This window comes from Glycine soja, chromosome 11 (assembly GCF_004193775.1).
Source record: "Glycine soja cultivar W05 chromosome 11, ASM419377v2, whole genome shotgun sequence".
NCBI lineage: Eukaryota > Viridiplantae > Streptophyta > Magnoliopsida > Fabales > Fabaceae > Glycine > Glycine soja.
In genome coordinates, this window is record NC_041012.1 from 4,485,938 (window position 1) to 4,505,795 (window position 19,858).

Sequence of the window (19,858 nt, forward strand, 5' to 3'; positions counted from 1 at the left end):
CCATTGCTAGATTTTTTTTATCCATAAAAATTAAACATGATATCAGTAATTTAGGAACTCAAGACGGACTTGGAAACTTTTGTCCCATTTTTCAAAAAAAAAGAAAGAAAAATAAAATCAACTACTGATATAAAAAATTTCAACATTCACAAATTCTACTTGATTAAGTGTTTATATCCCATTAATATCCATTGCTAGATTTAGATCAGATAGATAAATGCACAATTTCACTTTACATTACATTACTACAAGTGAAGTAAGAGACAAGGCAACATTTACTGCTACTAAATAAAATAAACGGCACAGTAAAGAAATTGTTGGCACAGCATTTCCGCAATATAATAAATAATACTGGCAAACACGAAAATGCTGCTTACGAGGCAACCACCTAACCGGCGTCATCCACAAACGACGTCGTCACTGTCTCTCACAAGTCACAAGTCTTCCTTCCCACTTGCACCCTCTCTCTCTCGCCGGTCGCCGAATCTTTCTCCGCATCCGCAACCTCCGCCGTATCGCCTTTGATTCTTCAACCGATGGATCGGCCGCGACGGACCTGGCGTGGACATGCCGATCATGCACGATAGCGACCGCAATGCAGGATTTCCTAACACCCCCCTCCTCTCCACATATGCCTGTCAGAACATTTGAGCCTATTAGAATAGGCAAGAACTAAGATGGGCTATAGATTCTGATACTATGTTAGATTTCAGATTAAAATCAAGTGGCACTAAGTGAGATTGTCCAACAGATATATAAGCTACACCTCAAGAACCAAGGCAGGTGATGTGAGACTTCCTAATAGGATATTTTATGATTGGGTTAACAGCTAACTTGAAACATAACTGTAAATCTTGGAATGCTTTTTCACATTACCACATACAACACAAGCTAATTATAATCTGAAAAGTATATTGCTTGAGGTGCACCATCTGAAATTGCTATGATAAGTGTAGCTGATATTAGTTTATTCGACCAAAATGTACACTAGTTTGAATGGAATAGAACTTTTCAAGCTTTTCACATGGGGAGACAAATAAGAGCTATATGGCACAAGACAATTTAGAGCAAGGACAAACCTGAAGGTTGTTTCCTTTAATGTAATCCCACATTCTTTTTATGACATCAGTTCTCGCTAACTCGCTCTCTCCAGTACCAAGGAAGTTTACAAGGGCATCGGATAGCTGAAGAGGAGCAAGAAAACCTGATTTCCCTCCTCCCTTCTGCCGTTTTTCCTTTTTTTTTGGTTCATCTGAATCTGTCATAGAGGTTATGATGCAGTATGGTATAAGTAATTTGATTACATTAACTTGTCAACATGCATGAACAGGAACAGAAAAACTAGTACCACATACCATGAATATCCCTAAATCCCTAAAACAAATAAAGTTGATCCAGTTGCCATGTGTTCAAATGATTTCCAATATAAATATACATACACAAATTATTTCTCTTTTTTTTCCAAAAAATTAAAAAGGAATATTATGAACAATGAAAATATAAATAAAAATATGTAAACAGGGATAAAAATAAGCAGGAGAAAGAGTTTATAATTTGCATGGAAGTGACTGTGATCAGGTAGACAAATAATATAGAACATTAACCGAATTCATTATACATACCATCATCTCTCTCTTGCTTCTTCTGCTTTTCCTTTGGTGTGGACTTCACCTGAACAACTATATCAAGAGATGCAATTTAAACAATTTTTTTTTAGTTATCTACAAAATATTGACTAGAAGAATAAACTGGGAAGCAAAAGTCTGCAGTCTCATCAAAAGTTAACAATCAGTAGAATGGATATATTATAAAATGATAGAAGTTTTTTTTTTAATGTAAATATGTAAAGGGGTTTGGTGCACAAAGCAGTAGTATAATTTTATCATGCCTAATATTGGGACCCAAAAAAATACTTTGACAAGAAACTCTCAAAAAGAAAACTTTACAATGTTAAGGCATTAGAATCCCTACAATCACAATAAGGTCACTTGGAGGAATTTAAAAGATTGGATGTTAGGTCTAAAAAACTCAATGAAAAATAACAATCTAAAAGAATATTCAACACCCTATTTGGAAATAACATAATAACAAGAAAGGGTAAGGTTGTAGTAGCATACCATCATCTGAATCCAATGGCCAGATATGCTTTGACAATGCTTTATTCATTTGGAACATGTTGATGGAATTGACATTAAAAAGGGAACGCAATCGCTCATCGCAAATTATATTCCGTCTGTTGTTCGGGTCTTGCAAATTTTTCTCCCTAATATAGGCCCATAATTGCTTAACAACCTAAGGACAACATTTTAAATAGATGCTATAAGGCCAGAAACAGAGTTACATCACATACACACTTTTATAGAAATTGTAGGTAACCTTAACTAGTAGTAGTGGAGTAATCTATCTTAACTACCATTTTTACATAAATAACAGAAAGAAATGAAAAAAAGAATGTATACCTCAGTTCTGGCCATTTCTGGAGCTCCCATGAATTCCTGAAGTTGTGGAGACAGGCTACATAATTTGCAAAAACCACCACCTCTTTTCTTTACTACCTCATCACCTAACGTGTTCGATCTGAAGCACAAGATGAAACAGAAGCTGTTAAAACAAGGACATCACCAATGGAAAATATTTACACTGAGGTACTTGTCTATATTTTATGTAGCAACACCAATGGTACTTGTATATATTAACATGGAGTATCATGTTAGAATTAGAATCTTGATACTTTCTGTAGAGAAAATTGTCATGAGTGATTTAGAAACCTTTTTTTGAGAATGGTTTACTGTCATGGCTCCAGAGCTATAAAAATTAATAGTTGCTTGCAGATAATAGTTCAAGAAAAACACTGTACTGCAGTTCAAGTCTATATTTCTTACTTTTGGACTAAAGACAACCAAGGCCAATGGTCTTGATAGAGTTACACCAGCATTCAGATCATGTTTGCTTAAAAAATATTAGGAGATAAGCAAAGTATTAATTAATGACAAATATATAATAATGCTTTACATACTTTTTTAAAAATTTATAGTTTGGGGAAGGGAAAGAATTTGACTTGGTGATGGTACAACTTAAAAAGGCCACCTATGGATCAATTCTCCAGCGAGCAATCATTCAATTGTATGAGTATCAGTATTTCAGGGATCCAACCTTAGTAACAATTAGCAAAAGTGATTAACTGTATATTAAGAGGGATTGGAACATCCCATTGTATGATCAAAAGTTTCTGAGGAACTTCTTGCTAAAGGAACTGCCTAAATCCAAGGAAACGAGTCAGATGACAGAAAAAAATCACTTCACAATCAACAATTACAAAAATGGGGGCCCGAATCCACAATTATGGAATAGGTACACCGAAATGCTAATTTGATAGCAGTGTGATAGATCAGTAATTGAGAACAAGTTTATTCATTGCAATCTTCACAAATGAAGAGAGACAAAAAAGAATTAAAATTTGACCCGTGATTGGCATTACCGTAGCAGAAAGCATGCTTAAGGACACTAGATTGTTAGGCAAAGCAAAGCAAAGGCATGAAGATGCATAATAAGTGCATAAAAAAAAAAACTAAAACTGAACACTTTTGGTTCATGTAAACCTGCAAGGCAAGTAACCTCGTCAATAACTTGAAAAACACACAAATTTTTATAGAGAGCAACGCAGCAAAGTCTGAGAGTGGACCCCAATTGTTAAAAATAACGGAAAACCATGTGCCTGTGAGGCTGTGACATCACACAAGAGTCAATTTTTTTTTTTAAGAAAAAAGGGAAAACCCCCAAAAATGAAAATCCAGCGATGGCGCCATTGATAGCAAAATGGCATGGAATCTACGCTCGCAGTAACCGCCAATCCAATTCAAAGAATCAGAAGAATTGAAAGGAAAAAAAACGCAAATGTTTGTTTTCAATCGAAAGCGAAAAAGGAAAACTGACTAACCGTCCTTTATTCTTCTTGGCCTTTTTGGCGTGTTTAGGTTTATCTTCTTCCTCTTCTTCGTCTTCTTCTTCTTCGTCTTCATCGGTTACTTCCTTGGAATCGGAGGGTTGGCTTTGTTCGGGATTATTAGGCGCATCCTCTTCTTGTTCCTCTACGTGGTCGTTTTGGTGTTTTTCTTCCTTTTCTTCTTCTTCTTGTTGTGATTGGTTGTGCTCAGTCTGGAGGAACAAGTCGACCTGTTCCCTAATGAATGCCTTGCGGTCGGATAAGTCGATTCCGAAATCGGCCTCCAACTGGCGGCGGACGGTGGCGGTGGTGGTGGTGTTGAGGTCGGAGCTCCGGAGGAACTCGCGGAGGCGGCCGATGAGTTCGGATTCGGAGACCATGGGTGGAAGTGGAAGGAGTTAACCAAACCAAAACCAAAAACCAACCCTTTTTTTTTTTCTTTCTTCAAATGCACGAGTTGGATTTGCAGCGGGTGACTCAACCTATGACTCGGCCGCAGGGAATAAGAAAAGAAAAAGGAATACCTCAGCCGGGGACACAAGTGGAAATAACAAATTACAAGTAATGTAATAAAATAAAATAAATTAAAACTTCTCTTTTCTCTCTCTGTTTCGCTCGCTTGCCCGTTTCTCGTTACTCGTTAAGTTAAGGAATAAGCTGGAAGCAGTTACGACTTGCTCGCGCCACACGTGCCCAATTCTTCTTAATATTTTATTACAATTTTTATGGAAAATAGTACTAGTAATTGTTTTGGACACCTAAAATGGAGTATAAGACAACTAACGATAAAGAGATAAAAAAAAAAGTGATACAATGTAATAATATAAATAAATAATATGTTAGTTAAGTATTTGAAATATTGAGTGTTGAAATTATGCACCAAAATTAAGCCAAGTACTCTTTGTCCTTGTTTTTTAATTGAATTAGAATTTCCCTTTAACAATTTATACGAAAAAATTAACTAACCTTACTGATCATCCTTCATTCGTGTGCCATTGTGTTCACTTCCCACGTTACACACATATTCTTTCCTTTCCTATTTATAAGTCTCAAGATTAAAATGATGATTTGTTTTTTTTATAAGATTTAAAATGATGATTGTTTAATTTATAATGTTTCTTATATTAATTATTTTTAAATTTAAAATATTTCTTATTAGAAAAAAGAAAGAAAATATATCAATAAATTATTAGAAAAAAATATTAATAACAATAATAATTTTAAAAAAATTTATAAATTTAAGATAAATTTATTGTTAACCATTTTTTTTAATTATGATGGATTATGTAATGGAGTCTTGTATGCAGTAACGGAAAAAGTATTATTTATATTATAATTTAATTATAAATTTACGTTGAAAGGTGTATTTGGACAGATAGCCGCAGTAATTAAAAAAAGAAAGAAGTGTGAGGAAAAAAACAATAACAATTGAGTTGGTGAGAATCACGAAAGCAAAGAGAATGGACCGTGCCACATGGACTTGATCCAATCCAATGAAGGGACCCCGCTGTCACTTTTGTGGCCGCGGCCTGACAACAACACTCAACCAGCCCAATTTTATCAACAAAATAGCTTCATGAAATAACCCAACAAAATAGCCCGCATCCATTGCTAGATTTTTTTTATCCATAAAAATTAAACATGATATCAGTAAATTTAGGAACTCAAGACGGACTTGGGAATACTTTTGTCCCATTTTTCAAAAAAAAAAGAAAGAAAAATAAAATCAACTACTGATATAAAAAAATTTCAACATTCACAAATTCTACTTGATTAAGTGTTTATATCCCATTAATATCCATTGCTAGATTTAGATCAGATAGATAAATGCACAATTTCACTTTACATTACATTACTACAAGTGAAGTAAGAGACAAGGCAACATTTACTGCTACTAAATAAAATAAACGGCACAGTAAAGAAAATTGTTGGCACAGCATTTCCGCAATATAATAAATAATACTGGCAAACACGAAAATGCTGCTTACGAGGCAACCACCTTAACCGGCGTCATCCACAAAACGACGTCGTCACTGTCTCTCACAAGTCACAAGTCTTCCTTCCCACTTGCACCCTCTCTCTCTCGCCGGTCGCCGAATCTTTCTCCGCATCCGCAACCTCCGCCGTATCCGCCTTTGATTCTTCAACCGATGGATCGGCCGGCGACCGGACCTGGCGTGGACATGCCGATCATGCACGATAGCGACCGCTACGATTTCGTTCGCGATATCGGCTCCGGGAATTTCGGCGTCGCAAGGCTTATGAGGGATAAGCAGACGCAAGAGCTTGTTGCTGTTAAGTATATTGAACGCGGAGATAAGGTTAGTGCTAATCAGCAAAAAAAAATAAAGGGTTTTATTTTTTGGGGTGAAAGGAGAAAAGGAAAGAAAAAAAAATTCACATGTTCGTTTTTCTTTTATTGTGGTCGGTTGGATATTGATGCCGACGTATGATGCTACCTCGTAGTAAGATGGTTTGGGTTTCTATTTTTGTTTCGGTGCTTGTGAATTTTTTTTTTTGTGCCGTTAATTTATTTGGGGCTGTTTCGTTAGTTTGGGTGACGTTTGCTAGGGATATGGTTGCTGAATATGGGAAATTTGCGTAGCTCAGCTGGCTACTGGAGCCAGTTAATGATGCGTAGGGAAAACGGAAAGAGAGAATGCTAATAATCAATTAATCATGCACTTTTTCGGGTTTCTAATTGGGTACTGGTGATTGAAGTGTCATCCATGTGGCAATTCAGTTTATCTTCCAACTTTTTTCTAATTACAAATTTTTCTCTTGTCATTATTTTTTGAAAAAATAAAATAAAATCTTATATATGTATGTTTTGAACTGACTTAATGGATGATAGATAAGTTTCATTGACGAGGAGAGGCTGCTGAAGAAATAAGGGAATGATGCTATAAAGTTTAAGTGGGGATCTGGTGCTTATTGTTTGTCTGGCTTGTTTTTGATTGTTGTTGTTGTGCACTAGATTAAGAGTGCAGTTTATGGACTGTGAGACATAAATTGATAAAATCATTCTTGTGTGAGCTTGAGTTGTTGGGATAATGTTAGATATAAAGCCATTCATGTGCTTTCACCAATTAGCTCGAGCTTTTGGAATAGTTGGTTCATGACATAGCATTGAAACTTCTATATCATATGGTCTGTAGTTGGTCCTTATTACCCCATTCTTCTAAATAAAAGATAAATTTCTGCGCAAGGTAAAGTGGGTGTCTATGCTTCAAGCCAAGAAGGGTTTTTGTGTGAGGAGGTGTGTAGTCAAATGTTGGACTGCTTCAGGTGGTGAATCCAGATCATGTGATTTAAGTAAATTTTAGGTTTACAGATTCACAAAAGAAATAGTGAAACAAGGAATTTTTTTTGGGTATTCTAAATCATAATTTTGATTCAAGTATGATCAAAGATCAACTTTTATTTGTTGCCAGTTTCTTTTTCTTGTTGATGAAGCAGTAGACTTATCTCTTCCCTATCATTCGTTGTGTGTCACAGATTGATGAAAATGTTAAAAGAGAAATCATTAATCACAGGTCTCTAAGACATCCTAACATTATCAGGTTTAAGGAGGTTGGTATATTTTTATATTTATATATTTTTATGTTCAGAGGTGGAATAATCGTATTCAGGGAAAATGTTCTTTGAAATTTCACTCAGGTCATTTTAACACCTACTCATCTGGCCATTGTAATGGAATATGCATCTGGTGGAGAGCTATTTGAGAAAATCTGCAATGCAGGGCATTTTAATGAGGATGAGGTTCTTATACAATTTGTTTACTTTTTCTTGTGCTAGGTTTCTATTTCCTGTGTAACTATTAACCCATTGATATGTCACAGGCTCGTTTCTTCTTTCAACAACTCATATCTGGGGTCAGCTACTGTCATGCAATGGTAACTGATCTCTTTCTCCCTCACTATCTAATATAAATTGTATTTAACCTATGCCAGAATGTAGTATAGGCAATGTGTCAATCTTGAGTATTATGTCTGATGTGATGTATGAGTCTTATGTATCATAATATGTCTCCTCATGAAGGAAGTGTGTCACCGGGACCTGAAGTTGGAAAACACTTTGTTGGATGGAAGCCCGGCACTTCATTTGAAGATATGTGATTTTGGATACTCCAAGGTAAGTGTTTCTTCTTCATAGTGTGGGTTCCATGCTTATATATTTTACTGGATGTGTAAGCTCTGTTTCAGTAAGTTTACCTTTAAATGATATTTTTGTCATATATTTAATTGCACCTTTCTAATAGCAGCTCAGGCTCCTTCGAAAACTAGCATATCTGCAAATTACTTTCTCCATAAGGTTGTTCTTTAGTTTTCTTATGAAGCTATTCTGTTCTACTAATATAGACTACTGTATTGAACTTGGGTAACTATCTCCTTGAGTTACTAAAAGGTGATTTTATTCATTTTTGTTATTGGAAGGGACAATTGTGCATAACTATGATTGCGAATTTTGATTATCTGAATTATTAATTAAGTTTGTGCTTGATCCATTCATTAGAATTGGGCCTATCCCAAGTCTAAGTGATAGAGTGCTAGACCAGAATGTAAGCTTGAATTCTGAAACACTCAGGATTTGGAAAGTGTATGTTTATAAGAAGAGAAAAACTAGTGAGAAGAGGATTAGGAGAATGATAAGTTCATTAAGTTGGCTGGTTGGTTGGGGTGTGGGGTGAATATAGGGAAATGGAGGAACTGTGGAAGTTAGATTTGCATATTTGTTTTGTTTTAGATAGAGAAAATCTCTTAATCTCTTGGGAGTTGATGCTCTGCAAGCTGTAAATGGCTCAGACTCCATTTGTGGAAGGCTGACTGATGCCCCCAAAGATGGTGGATAAAGTAGAAGTGTTGGAAGCCAAAGTTGTTGTATTTGAGGATTCAATGAAGTTTCCAATGGTAATTTAAGCAATGACTTCTTCAAAGATGTTGGATCCATACTCGTATGATGAACAAGGTAGTGGAAGCAATAGGGGTGTTGGTGTGACCCTTGGTAGTGGAGGAGGAACTTCGTTTCTGGTGTAAGACCCCATTGATGAGTATCATATGGCGGTTTATAAGGTTGAACTTCCCCTAATCGATGGTATGGATCCTGTTGGGTGAATAACTAGGGTGGAGACTTATTTCAAAGTTCAAATTACGTTGGATGACGTTGAAGTTAAGTTGGCTAAGCTAAGCATGGATGGTGCTACCATCTACTTGTTTAATTTGTTGAAGGAGACCAAAGAAGATGCCTTGTGCTGCATTCACGAGGAAGGGGAATTCTTGGTGTTGATTTCTTCACCAATATGCGAACAAGGCAAAGAGCTCTAATATGAAGTACAGCTGATCTGGAGATGAAGCAAATTATTGAGAATTTACTGGATGATTGTAACACTAGACTTGGGTTCAGTACTTAAGTTTACACGGATGTTTTATTGCTTAAGGGCAGGTTGGAAACACCTTATTCCTCAGCTTCTGTTTTTCCCCCTTCACTTTTGAAAGAATTCCATTTCACTCCTATGGGTGGACATTTTGGGTTCTTGAGGAATGAATATGCATAGAAGGATATTGTGTAATGTATATTGGATTGGTATAAAGTAGAAGATTCAAGAATTTGTAGAGGTGGATCTGCTGTTTGTTATTGTTTTTCTGACAAGATTTATTTACATTTGTGAAGGTGATAATCCATTTAAAAGTAGCCAAATTTGAATTTAAGTTGATCATTGGCATTCCCTTGCTCTGTTCTGATCTTTGAACTTTCTTCTTGTATTTATGTTTCAATGTTTCACGTACAGGAGGACAACAAAAAACTGAAATGTTTCCTGATGTTCTTGAGGCATCTAATCATTTAGTTGTTGCACACCTTTGCAGTGTTAATTAAGATAATTCAACTTGTATCTGTGTTGTATATTTTATGGTATATTGTAATTAAAATAGAGGTCATCCATGTACAAGTAATGACACATCAAGGTCCATTAATAGTTGATCAATTACTATATCCTACAAATCTAATAGATTTTGTTATTGGCAGTCTTCGGTGCTTCATTCACAACCTAAGTCAACTGTGGGAACTCCAGCATATATTGCTCCAGAAGTATTGCTGAAGCAAGAGTATGATGGCAAGGTAGAGTACTCTTTAGTTTCATAGTCTTGCTCTTTTTCTGTATTAATCTCATGATAATTTGTGTGCTAGTGAGTTATATTGACTTATAAACCCTGGAATAAGGAGCTAAAGCAATATTTTTTTTTTGATAATCTATATGCCATCACTGACTCCAGTTGTAATTTTTGCCTGCTCTCTAGATAAAGATTGTTGTTATTCTGGTTGTCTTCTATACATAGTTCATGTCTTCTTGGCACTAATTGAACTTCTCAACTTAATTTACAGTATTTATTTAAATCTCTAGTTTTATTAATTATAAAATAGCAGATAATTGTTGGTTCTAATATTTGTGCCATAGCATGATTCACATTGCAACATTATGGTGTCAATTGATTCGTGTAACTAACCTCACCTAATGGGAAATGGCTTTGTTGTTGTGAACTTGTGGTTGTTATTGTTATTGTAGGATTTCTCATATTTTTAATGTGCATACACTAATGAAGCACCTACAGATAAGTGTGCATTCTTGAGTCTCAACCATGTGATGAAATTGGATTGCACTTTGATCAAACATTTAAATTTTTTTGTTTTTCTAGTGTGTACGTTGGGTATCTTAAATGGATTTTTTTATGTTGTCATGCACTTAATATCAGATTGCAGATGTCTGGTCATGTGGAGTAACCTTGTTTGTGATGCTAGTGGGATCATATCCTTTTGAAGATCCTAATGATCCAAAGGATTTCCGGAAGACAATTCAGGTTGATCTAATATTTAAGATATTTGCATGTTTTCTTTACAAGCCTCTGGTTGCGTGAGCACAACCTGTTTTGGTTGGTTCCTTGCAGAGGGTTCTCAGTGTCCAGTATTCCATTCCAGACAATGTTCAAGTTTCTCCTGAGTGTCGCCACCTTATCTCAAGGATCTTTGTTTTTGACCCTGCAGAGGTAATTTTTATTTTCTAATAAATCAACTACTTCTGTGTATATACAATTCCTGAGGAGTTTTGTTCTGTAGATGCATTTTTATACACTACCACTACCTTCCTCCCACTTGAAAGTGTTGGTAGAAGTTCCCCCCCCCCCCCCCCCCCCCCCCCCGAGTTCAAGCACTATATGATCTGGATTCTTGAAGGATAACTTTCATGTTTGGCATCTTTCTTAATACAAATAATATTATATATATATATATATGGAAATAAATAAAATAGCCTTTCACATTTTCTAGGTCCTGAGCCACTTAAGTTTTATATCTAGCATCAAATAGGAATGTCTACCATTATGACACATCTTAATATTATACCTTTCATTTTCTTGGTCCTGCGCTGCTTATATTGTAAATCTAGCATTGATAAGAATATTGTAGGCACAGCTACATTCAATACTATATAAAATAAGAAATTGTGATCATAGACAGCAAGGAAAATTGCTCATAGCATATTATGAATCAAACCTCTTGATTGTATAAGGTAGGGATTAACTTCCACTCTCACTAGTTTATTGATTTATTCCTTATGCCTTTGGACATTAATTTGACAGAGAATCACTATTCCTGAAATATTGCAAAATGAATGGTTTCTGAAGAATCTTCCTCCTTACTTGATGGATGAAAAGATCATGGGTAACCAATTTGTAGAGTCAGATCAGCCCATGCAGAGCATTGATACGATCATGCAGATAATTTCAGAAGCTACCATACCCGCTGCAGGGACCTATTCTTTAGACCAGTTTATGGCTGATAACATAATAGATGATGACATGGATGAATTAGACTCCGACTTTGAGCTTGATGTAGATAGCAGTGGGGAGATAGTGTATGCCATATAATTTAATCATCGTCTGCATTTTAGAGACAGCATAATGAAAGTACAGCATCTTAATATTCAACACGACGATCTCCCTTAATTTAATCATGGAAAAAGAAATTTGTGGAGATCGTATTTCCTGTAAGATTGGATGATACACAAAGTTCATCATGTTAATTTGTATGTTGTATGCTTCTTGGAACTGCCGAGGAAGGGAACATGATTCTTACTCTCTAGAAGGCTTGGTGGCTTAGAAATCATAACTACCCTTCCCTCTTCTCCTGTTGAATACTTGTTATATATATATATATATATATACACACATTAGGCTTTTTGTTGTCTCCTGTCAGTTATATTAGTGCCAGGATTCTTGTTTGCATATACCTGCTTTTGTAGTTTTGTACACATACTCCTTGTTACCATTCCTCTAGGAGTTCTTGCGTTTATCTTGTGATCTAGAGCATCTCATTCCTGTTCACCATTTCAGTTTTTTGCATATTTCCGATGGAACATTGTTGTACCTCGTCCTCTTCTATGCTGCAATGCAAGTCACGAAGCTGTGAATGCTACTAAAAAGGATGTGATAAGATTATACAATACTAGAATGGGGTGGACGGCCTTAGGATTCTACAATAATGTGATTCATCTCGTTGTATGTGGGGTATATATATTTTGATCTTTTTGTTCCTTGAATTGCCTTCTTCGGAATGGTATTTTTATGTGTATGATAAAATGTTTTCATTCAATCTCTTGCTTTACGCATGGAATAATTTCGGGTACAGTATCTAACCAGTTTAATTAAGTATATATTTAATAATTTTTTTATCAAATAAAACTTTATTCATAAATTTGATAGTGAAACTTGTTAAAATAAGTTAATTAGAACTTAATAAAGAACCATATGTTACTTTTCATAAACTTAAATAAACTATTTGAAATGTTTCCTTGGTCTATTTTCATTATTATGTTTTTGTAACGTTTAATTTGTAATTGTGATGATTAGTTTGAAACTTTTTCCAATGAATCTTCCTCTCTGCGAACAATTATATTGAAGAACCGTTATTCATCTCCTTTCAAATGCGGTGAATATATTAGCTTTCCAACACAAAAATGAGAAGGACTTGCTCCACATTAGTGTGCAAGCCAATTGCAAATTCAACTCATCCAGTAATATTTATGCAATTTTGTGGCCGATTAGTGAAGCTGCAATGGAAGAATAGATCTCGATAACTCTTGCAAAAGCAACAAAACACATAATATATATAACATTGATAACCACATTTAGGTATCCCTTACCTGGTGTATCATGTTATCATGACCATGTCATTTATTTATTTATTATATATAAAAGACTTTGGTTTCGCGAATATCTACCAAAATTAATTAAAGGCAATCTCCTTTTTTTTCTTCAAATAAATAAGAATATATTGCGTAGTTGGCCACAAATATAAATGAACATGCTAAAATTACACATAAAGTGTTCTTTCAAGCCAAATTGATGTGTTATATCTACAAAATCACTAACACAAACTCCTACTTTATTCATTACATCTACATGAACATCATTGTCCAATTTCAACATGATTCTAAGTCACTATCAATTTCAGGAAACAAGTTTCAGGAATGAACTCCTGGAAGCCAATTCAAGTTAATCTCCATTGTAGATATCTCTATCTTCAACTTGGGCATGGTGGGGAAGTTTTCCCACAAGGCAGCTATTTCTTCGTCACAGATCACATATATTTCATGCTCTAAATTTCCAAAATTAACGACAGAGTACGGAAATTCACTCAGTTTTGAGCAACCCTTCAAGTAGAGCTTCTCAAGCTTCTTCAACTCACCAATGTCGTCTGGTAATCTGGACAGACTTACACAATCTGAGATGTCAAGACAACTTAGCTTGTAAAGCCCTTTAACAGAATCTGGCATCTCTACCAAACCAGAGCAAGAACATAACCTTAGAACTTCCAAATTCTCGAGCTTTGCAATATCTTGTGGCAGTGTAGATAGCCTGTGACAGTTAGTGATACTAAGCTTCTTCAACGGGGTGATGTTACTCATCCCATCAGGCAATTTAACCAGATCATTACAATAGTCAATGCTCATCTCCACAAGATTTGGCATTGCATCTGAGATTTGGATAGAACAGTTTTCAAAAGCCTGCCTTGTATTACACATATGAAGGGACAATTTTTGCAGATTCTTCAATATGCACAAGGAAGGGACTGAAACCTTTTCCAATCTAATTCTTTTCAAGTTAAATAAAGAACCAAGTAGCTCAAACTTGTTTAATTCTGAACGATGGAAACCATAATTTGTGACTAACAGAACTCTAAGTTTACTCATCTTTTCTGTGAACTCTGGTAATGAGTACTGGCTAGAGTTGAGATTTAAAACCAGAACCTCAGCTTCATCAGGTAGCATGTCACACCAATCTGAAGTAAATGTTTCATCTGCAGAAGCAACGTATTTGACATCAATAATGGAAGATGAAGTATGGCACATCGCAGGAGTATTTCTTATTAGTCCATACATTTTCAAAACAGTTGCGATTCCCCCCCCAAAGTATGTGTCACCTTAATACAACTAAGCATGCATTAATTATTTACTACCTTTATTCTTATCTGTTGATATCTCAATAATGACTTTTTTAATCATTGTGTATTTGCACTCCCTAAAATTTGGACAAAGAGAAACATACCAGTTGAAATAGACAATATGCGTGCAGCAACTCTTAGCTGTTTCTGTCTATACAACATTCTGAGGAAGAATGAGGACATCCGGCCAATGACTCCTTGCTCATCCTGTCCTATCCACCATTCAGGACGATTATCTCCATTTAAGTCAATAATCAGTCTTTCCCTCTGTTCAAATGGTTTCTCTTTGCTTTGACAGATTGATAGCTCTCTAAGGAGATCATGCAGCATAACAAAGTGGTTATTGTAGTACATGTCTGCATCCTTTGCTACTTTCCTGGACAACAAGATGAACAATTTATGTCTTTGCTTCATAATGACAAGCAAAAAGTTACATATATCCATCCATTCTTCTTGAATTTAAACTACTAAATTCATCCCAAAACGTCTTATGCTGTTATGCATGTACTAAGTTTTTCAATTATGCTGAAGTCGTAACAATTTAAACTTATATTACTTCATCCACTAACCAACCAATTTGTCCATGCATAAATGCTTAATAATCCGCCCAATTAATGCATTGGATCAACAATTACTATTATTCCATCATATTTTTTTAAAACAAATGGATTAAGATATTGAACCAATGATGGTTATATCCTTTATAGGTGTAAAGGCCCATTGTAGGTTCTTTAAGAACAGTCTTTGAAATCATTACTGTAAAAAAATGAGAACTATAAATCTGAACTATATAACTATAGATGAATGGTCAAGATTATAAATGTTTTTGAAGTCTTCAATATATTAAATACTTTACTTTTTTATTTAATACTTTCTATAAAGTATTGAGATAATTTGTAAAAAAGATATTATAGGGGAATATATTATCATCATTATTATTATTATTTGGTCATAAACTTTTGCGTAGTGAGATGAAAAAAAGCTCTACTACTTCTATTTTTACTTTATTTTTCTAGCCTAAAGATGTATACCAAATAAACTTTAAAAAATAGTTCAAAAATCATTGATAAAGAAAATGAAAATAATCAAATTATAAATCAACTAAACAAACAAAGCTCAAATTTTAAATTTATCTTGTTCAATTAAATGGTTTGAGTTGCCTCATGTTTTCCACCAGTGAAACCTAAGTTATTAGCTTGATGGATTCATATGCATCCCTATTTCAAGCCATATAGGCTATAATTAAATTAAATCAAGCATTAGAAGTGACCAACAGGGAGAAGCCATATATACCTTGTGACTATGACATTAATCAAATTCCTGATGGTTAAATCATGGATGATGGTCATTGCATTCCTACCATTTTCATCAAGGTTATGCAGTTCTGCCCACATATCAATAAGGGCAGCAACAGGAATCCTTTGGTCTTCAGGAAATAGTCCCAGATCCATGAAGCACACCTTTTCGTTGATTTTGAACTTATCCTCCAATATATCCAAACTTTGTTGAAGACGAAAAAGCAAATCAGAACTACTAGACTCCAGCAGAATGGATTGACTTTGCAAACGATCCTTCATATTTTGCCACACCTCATAAGGCTGCTGACAGAGTGATCCTGCAGTGACCTTAAGCGCCAACGGTGAACCCTTGCAACCTCTCACAATCTGCATTATTTTCAGCGCAACATAGTAAAATCAGTGAACATGAAGATAAAAGGCTCAGGTAACTAGGCTGTTCATATCCTAATGCACAAGGATGAACATGACAAAGTAACAAACATAAATTTTCTGTATTATGGAGAAGTAAAAGATGTACCTCGTCGACAAGTTTTTCATCAGGCATGTATGAGCTCTTGCCATTCAGCTGTGCAAAGTGACAGAAAAGGGCGACCGCATGATCATGATCAAGTTTATCCAATTGGCATGGTGTGCCAAATCTTGGAAATGAAACCCTTGAAGTCACCAAGATCTTGTAATCAGGTATGTCTATTTTAAACTTCTCAACAAGGGCTTCTGAGCTAGGCCAAACATCATCCAAGACCAACAATATTGGATTTTTCCCAACAAGCCTCAGCAGAACTCCCAGTCGGTTGATTGCATCTTCGTCACTTTGAAACTTAGGCACCGGACAACCACAGTGTTCAAACAGTGTCTCTACAATGTACTTCAAGTTTGGTGTTTTTGAGACGGTGACAAAGAAGATGTTTCCCTCAAACTTTCCTATTCAAAACAAAACAGCTTTCTAAACCAACGAGAATTTGAGATACAATTCCACAATGCATGCCATACATCATCACTCACTACACGAGCTAGTGATTTCACCAGGAGAGTAATAATTTAGATCAATAACACCTCATAAGATGATCAAGATAATTAATTACTCGTTTGGTTGCTATACTTGTACAATCTTTATGTTTTAGTTTCTACATTTAGAAATTACTCGTTAGTCTATTTTGGTCTTTACCGTAACTAAAATGGATTAAAAAGTACATGTGTAGGAACTAAAACTGAGTTAAAAAGTATATATGTAAAGACTAAAACGACTAGTGTAGAGACTAAAGCGTAAAGATTATGCACCTAGATGAGCAATTAAACCTTCCAGATGGTTTTAAATAGCGGTCCACAACCGCAATTGCGACAACAACGTCAAGGTATTTTGAATCTATGCAACCACACAGCGACCACAAATATGGCCGCATCAGCTGCAGTATAAAGGTTTTCTGGTTCACCACAGCAACCGTGACCGCAATTTAAAGCCATGTAATCTACCAATTCAAACAAAGTCTTATGCGGATGAATGAGAAGAGAGGGAAGAGAGTTACCTTTGACTTGAGGGTCCCAACAGATCTTCTTAGCAAGCGTGCTTTTCCCCGATCCCCCCAAACCAGTCAAGACAAGAACAGAAACACCATCCTTGAGCAAGTCAATCCTCAACTTGCTCAAAGGCACATCCATTCCCACGCACTCAGGTTCTTGGGGAGCCCCACTTAGACCCCTTAAATGGAACGAGTGCCTGAAATCCTCCTTCTTGGATAGAATTTCCAGAATCTGTCTCACACTGGCCACCACCTCCATCAAGTCCCTCTTGTTCTCCGCCGGAACGTTGACCGAAAAGTGCCTCTTCAAATTCGCGTCGTTGCTCTTAAGCTTGCTCTGGTAATAAGGGAAAGAGAGCATTCTCCAGCGACCGAATTTGGAGCACTTGCGAACCAGCTCTTCGCCAGCTTGCATTTGAGACTCCAACCTCGCTATCTCCTCTATGGGGCGATCCAACATCTTGTTGTAACGCTTCATCTCCTCCACTTGAGGAGCCAGAGAGTTTAAGGTTTCTATGTTGCTCTCGAGGGTGGGTCCGAAGTCTCGACCTTTGTTTATGGTCGCAATTGCCCCTTTCAGCAACTCCCCCATCACTGCCCCCACGGCACCTCCACTGAACAGATCTGCCATCACTAACCACACCCAGATGACAAAATTTTCAACTTTTTTCCTCTCTGGAATCGAAGTCAAACACCGCAACAGATGCAACAATTGTTGTCAAATGAAAACGAAAACGATGAAAACGATAACAGTTGTCTGAGATAAGAACCAAACCAAGTTGAATGAAGTGTGAGGATGGTGCTATCGATCGCCAAACGCGATTTTTCGTTGTTGCTTTTGGTCTCTCGCTGTGTTTAATTTTATAGTATGATTAACTTTGGCTAAACCAAATTCACGTCTTCGACCTCTTTGCCCAGCAACTTACAGGAAATAGGAAAGGAAGGATTTTAGTGTTTGAATGAATCACTCTCGTTAGGAATAAACTAGAATAAAAACTTCAAGAGTAAATAGTTAAATTTGTAGAATGATATTATAATAAATTGATTATTGAAAAATAAAAAATAAAAATTTAGTTTATGAATATAGGAAAAGTAGGATAAATTACTCTTACATTTGTAAGATTATTTTATTATTAAATTAATCACTAATTTGACAAGAAAAAAATATTTTTAATGACTAATTTAATAGTAAATTCTAAAGTTTAAAACTAATTTTATAACATTTTTATTTTACATTTAAGAATTAAATTGAAAATTTTTATCTTTTAATAATGAATTTATCAACGTTTAACATTTTCAATAGCAAATTTAATTATTCACCAAAGCTTTACATAAATAAGATAGGTTAAATTACTAGTTTCACAATTCTTACCTTTGTTGTCTTTATAATTTTAAAATGATTTTTTTAGTTCCTATCGTTTACATTTTAATTCTAGTTTTTGAAATTAATTTTTTTAGTTCCTATAATTTATATTTTAATTTCTTTTTAGTCCTTATCATCAAAATATGAGTAATATTATCAATTACAATTAACTACAAAAATATTAACAAGTAATCCGTAACTAAATTATCACAAGATAATTTGTAACATAAAAATAGTTGATAATTTATAATTAATTTATAGTTAATTACTTTTATATATTTTTTTGTAGTAAGGACTAAAAGGTAATTAAAATATAATTATAGGGACTAAAAAGATCACTTTCAAACTATAAGGACTAACAATTAAAATATAAAATATTAGGACAAAAAATAACACTTTTAAACTATAAGGACTAAAAGAGAATTAAAATATAAATTATAAGGACTAAAAAAATCACTTTCAAATTATAAGGACTAAAAATGTAAGAATTGTGAAACTATAGGGACCAAATGAGTAATTTAACTTATTATCAATTACAATTAACTACAAAAATATTAACAAGTAATTTGTAACTAATTTATAGCAAGATAATTTGTAATAAAAAATAATTGATAATTTATAACTAATTTGTAACTAATTATTTTTATATATTTTTTGTAGTAAGAACTATAAGGTATTTAAAATACAAATTATAGGGACTAAAAATATTACTTTCAAACTATATGGACTAAAAGAGAATTAAAATACAAACTATAAGAACTATAAGAACTAAAAAGAACACTTTTAAATTATAGGAACTAAAAGATAATTAAAAGGTAAACCTATAGGACTAAAAAAATCACTTTCAAACTATAATAGCTAAAAAGGTAAGAATCATGAAATTATAACCAAATGAGTAATTTAACCAATAAAAAATAACCAGACCAAGACTTTATTGTTTGCCCCCCTTAAGTCACTAAATTACTACTTTGGATAAAAGTTTGTAATTTCAACGATCAGTTTTGATTTAAATCAATGAAATAAGTGTGAAAATAAATTAAGATAAAAATATATAAAATATTTAAACTAAAGTAGATAGTAGAAATATGAAACTCAAAGACTATCTAAATTTCTAAATTAGGATGGATGATCAATTATAGTGTGATCCACTAAAATTGGTCTTAAAATATTTCTATCAAAAATTTAAATTTACCTTAATTATAACTTGAAAAACCGATAACTTTAACAACGATGATGAGTTTAT

At 34.5% G+C, this 19,858-nt stretch overlaps 3 protein-coding genes across 4 annotated transcripts; 1 reads left to right on the forward strand and 2 right to left on the reverse strand.

Annotated features, from left to right (window-relative positions):
• Positions 1-1,028: 1,028 nt before the first annotated feature.
• Positions 1,029-4,469, reverse strand: LOC114374398 (upstream activation factor subunit spp27-like). The gene is made up of 5 exons (XM_028332042.1): positions 3,938-4,469; positions 2,460-2,577; positions 2,118-2,292; positions 1,623-1,679; positions 1,029-1,258 (listed from the first exon to the last, which is right to left on the reverse strand). Exons 1-5 carry the CDS (start codon positions 4,321-4,323, stop codon positions 1,044-1,046), a joined length of 951 nt encoding a protein of 316 aa, XP_028187843.1. The 5' UTR covers positions 4,324-4,469; the 3' UTR covers positions 1,029-1,043.
• A 1,426-nt stretch (positions 4,470-5,895) lies between these two features.
• LOC114376322 (serine/threonine-protein kinase SRK2I-like) lies at positions 5,896-12,533 on the forward strand. 2 transcript variants are annotated; one of them, XM_028334402.1, is made up of 9 exons: positions 5,896-6,264; positions 7,442-7,516; positions 7,604-7,705; positions 7,786-7,839; positions 7,985-8,077; positions 9,968-10,060; positions 10,693-10,797; positions 10,885-10,983; positions 12,328-12,533. In XM_028334402.1, the coding sequence occupies exons 1-9, from the start codon at positions 6,094-6,096 to the stop codon at positions 12,514-12,516; spliced, it is 981 nt and encodes a 326-aa protein (XP_028190203.1). In that variant the 5' UTR covers positions 5,896-6,093; the 3' UTR covers positions 12,517-12,533. The 2 variants fall into 2 exon arrangements, with proteins under 2 accessions (XP_028190203.1, XP_028190202.1); XM_028334401.1 differs by lacking the exon at positions 12,328-12,533 and adding an exon at positions 11,575-12,294 and having other exon boundaries at positions 5,906-6,264.
• A 734-nt stretch (positions 12,534-13,267) lies between these two features.
• LOC114376346 (probable disease resistance protein At5g66900) lies at positions 13,268-18,214 on the reverse strand. Its single transcript, XM_028334434.1, has 6 exons — positions 18,028-18,214; positions 17,259-17,927; positions 16,253-16,656; positions 15,731-16,101; positions 14,542-14,813; positions 13,268-14,293 (listed from the first exon to the last, which is right to left on the reverse strand). The coding sequence occupies exons 2-6, from the start codon at positions 17,881-17,883 to the stop codon at positions 13,458-13,460; spliced, it is 2,508 nt and encodes an 835-aa protein (XP_028190235.1). The 5' UTR covers positions 17,884-17,927; positions 18,028-18,214; the 3' UTR covers positions 13,268-13,457.
• Between the last annotated feature and the right edge of the window lie 1,644 nt (positions 18,215-19,858).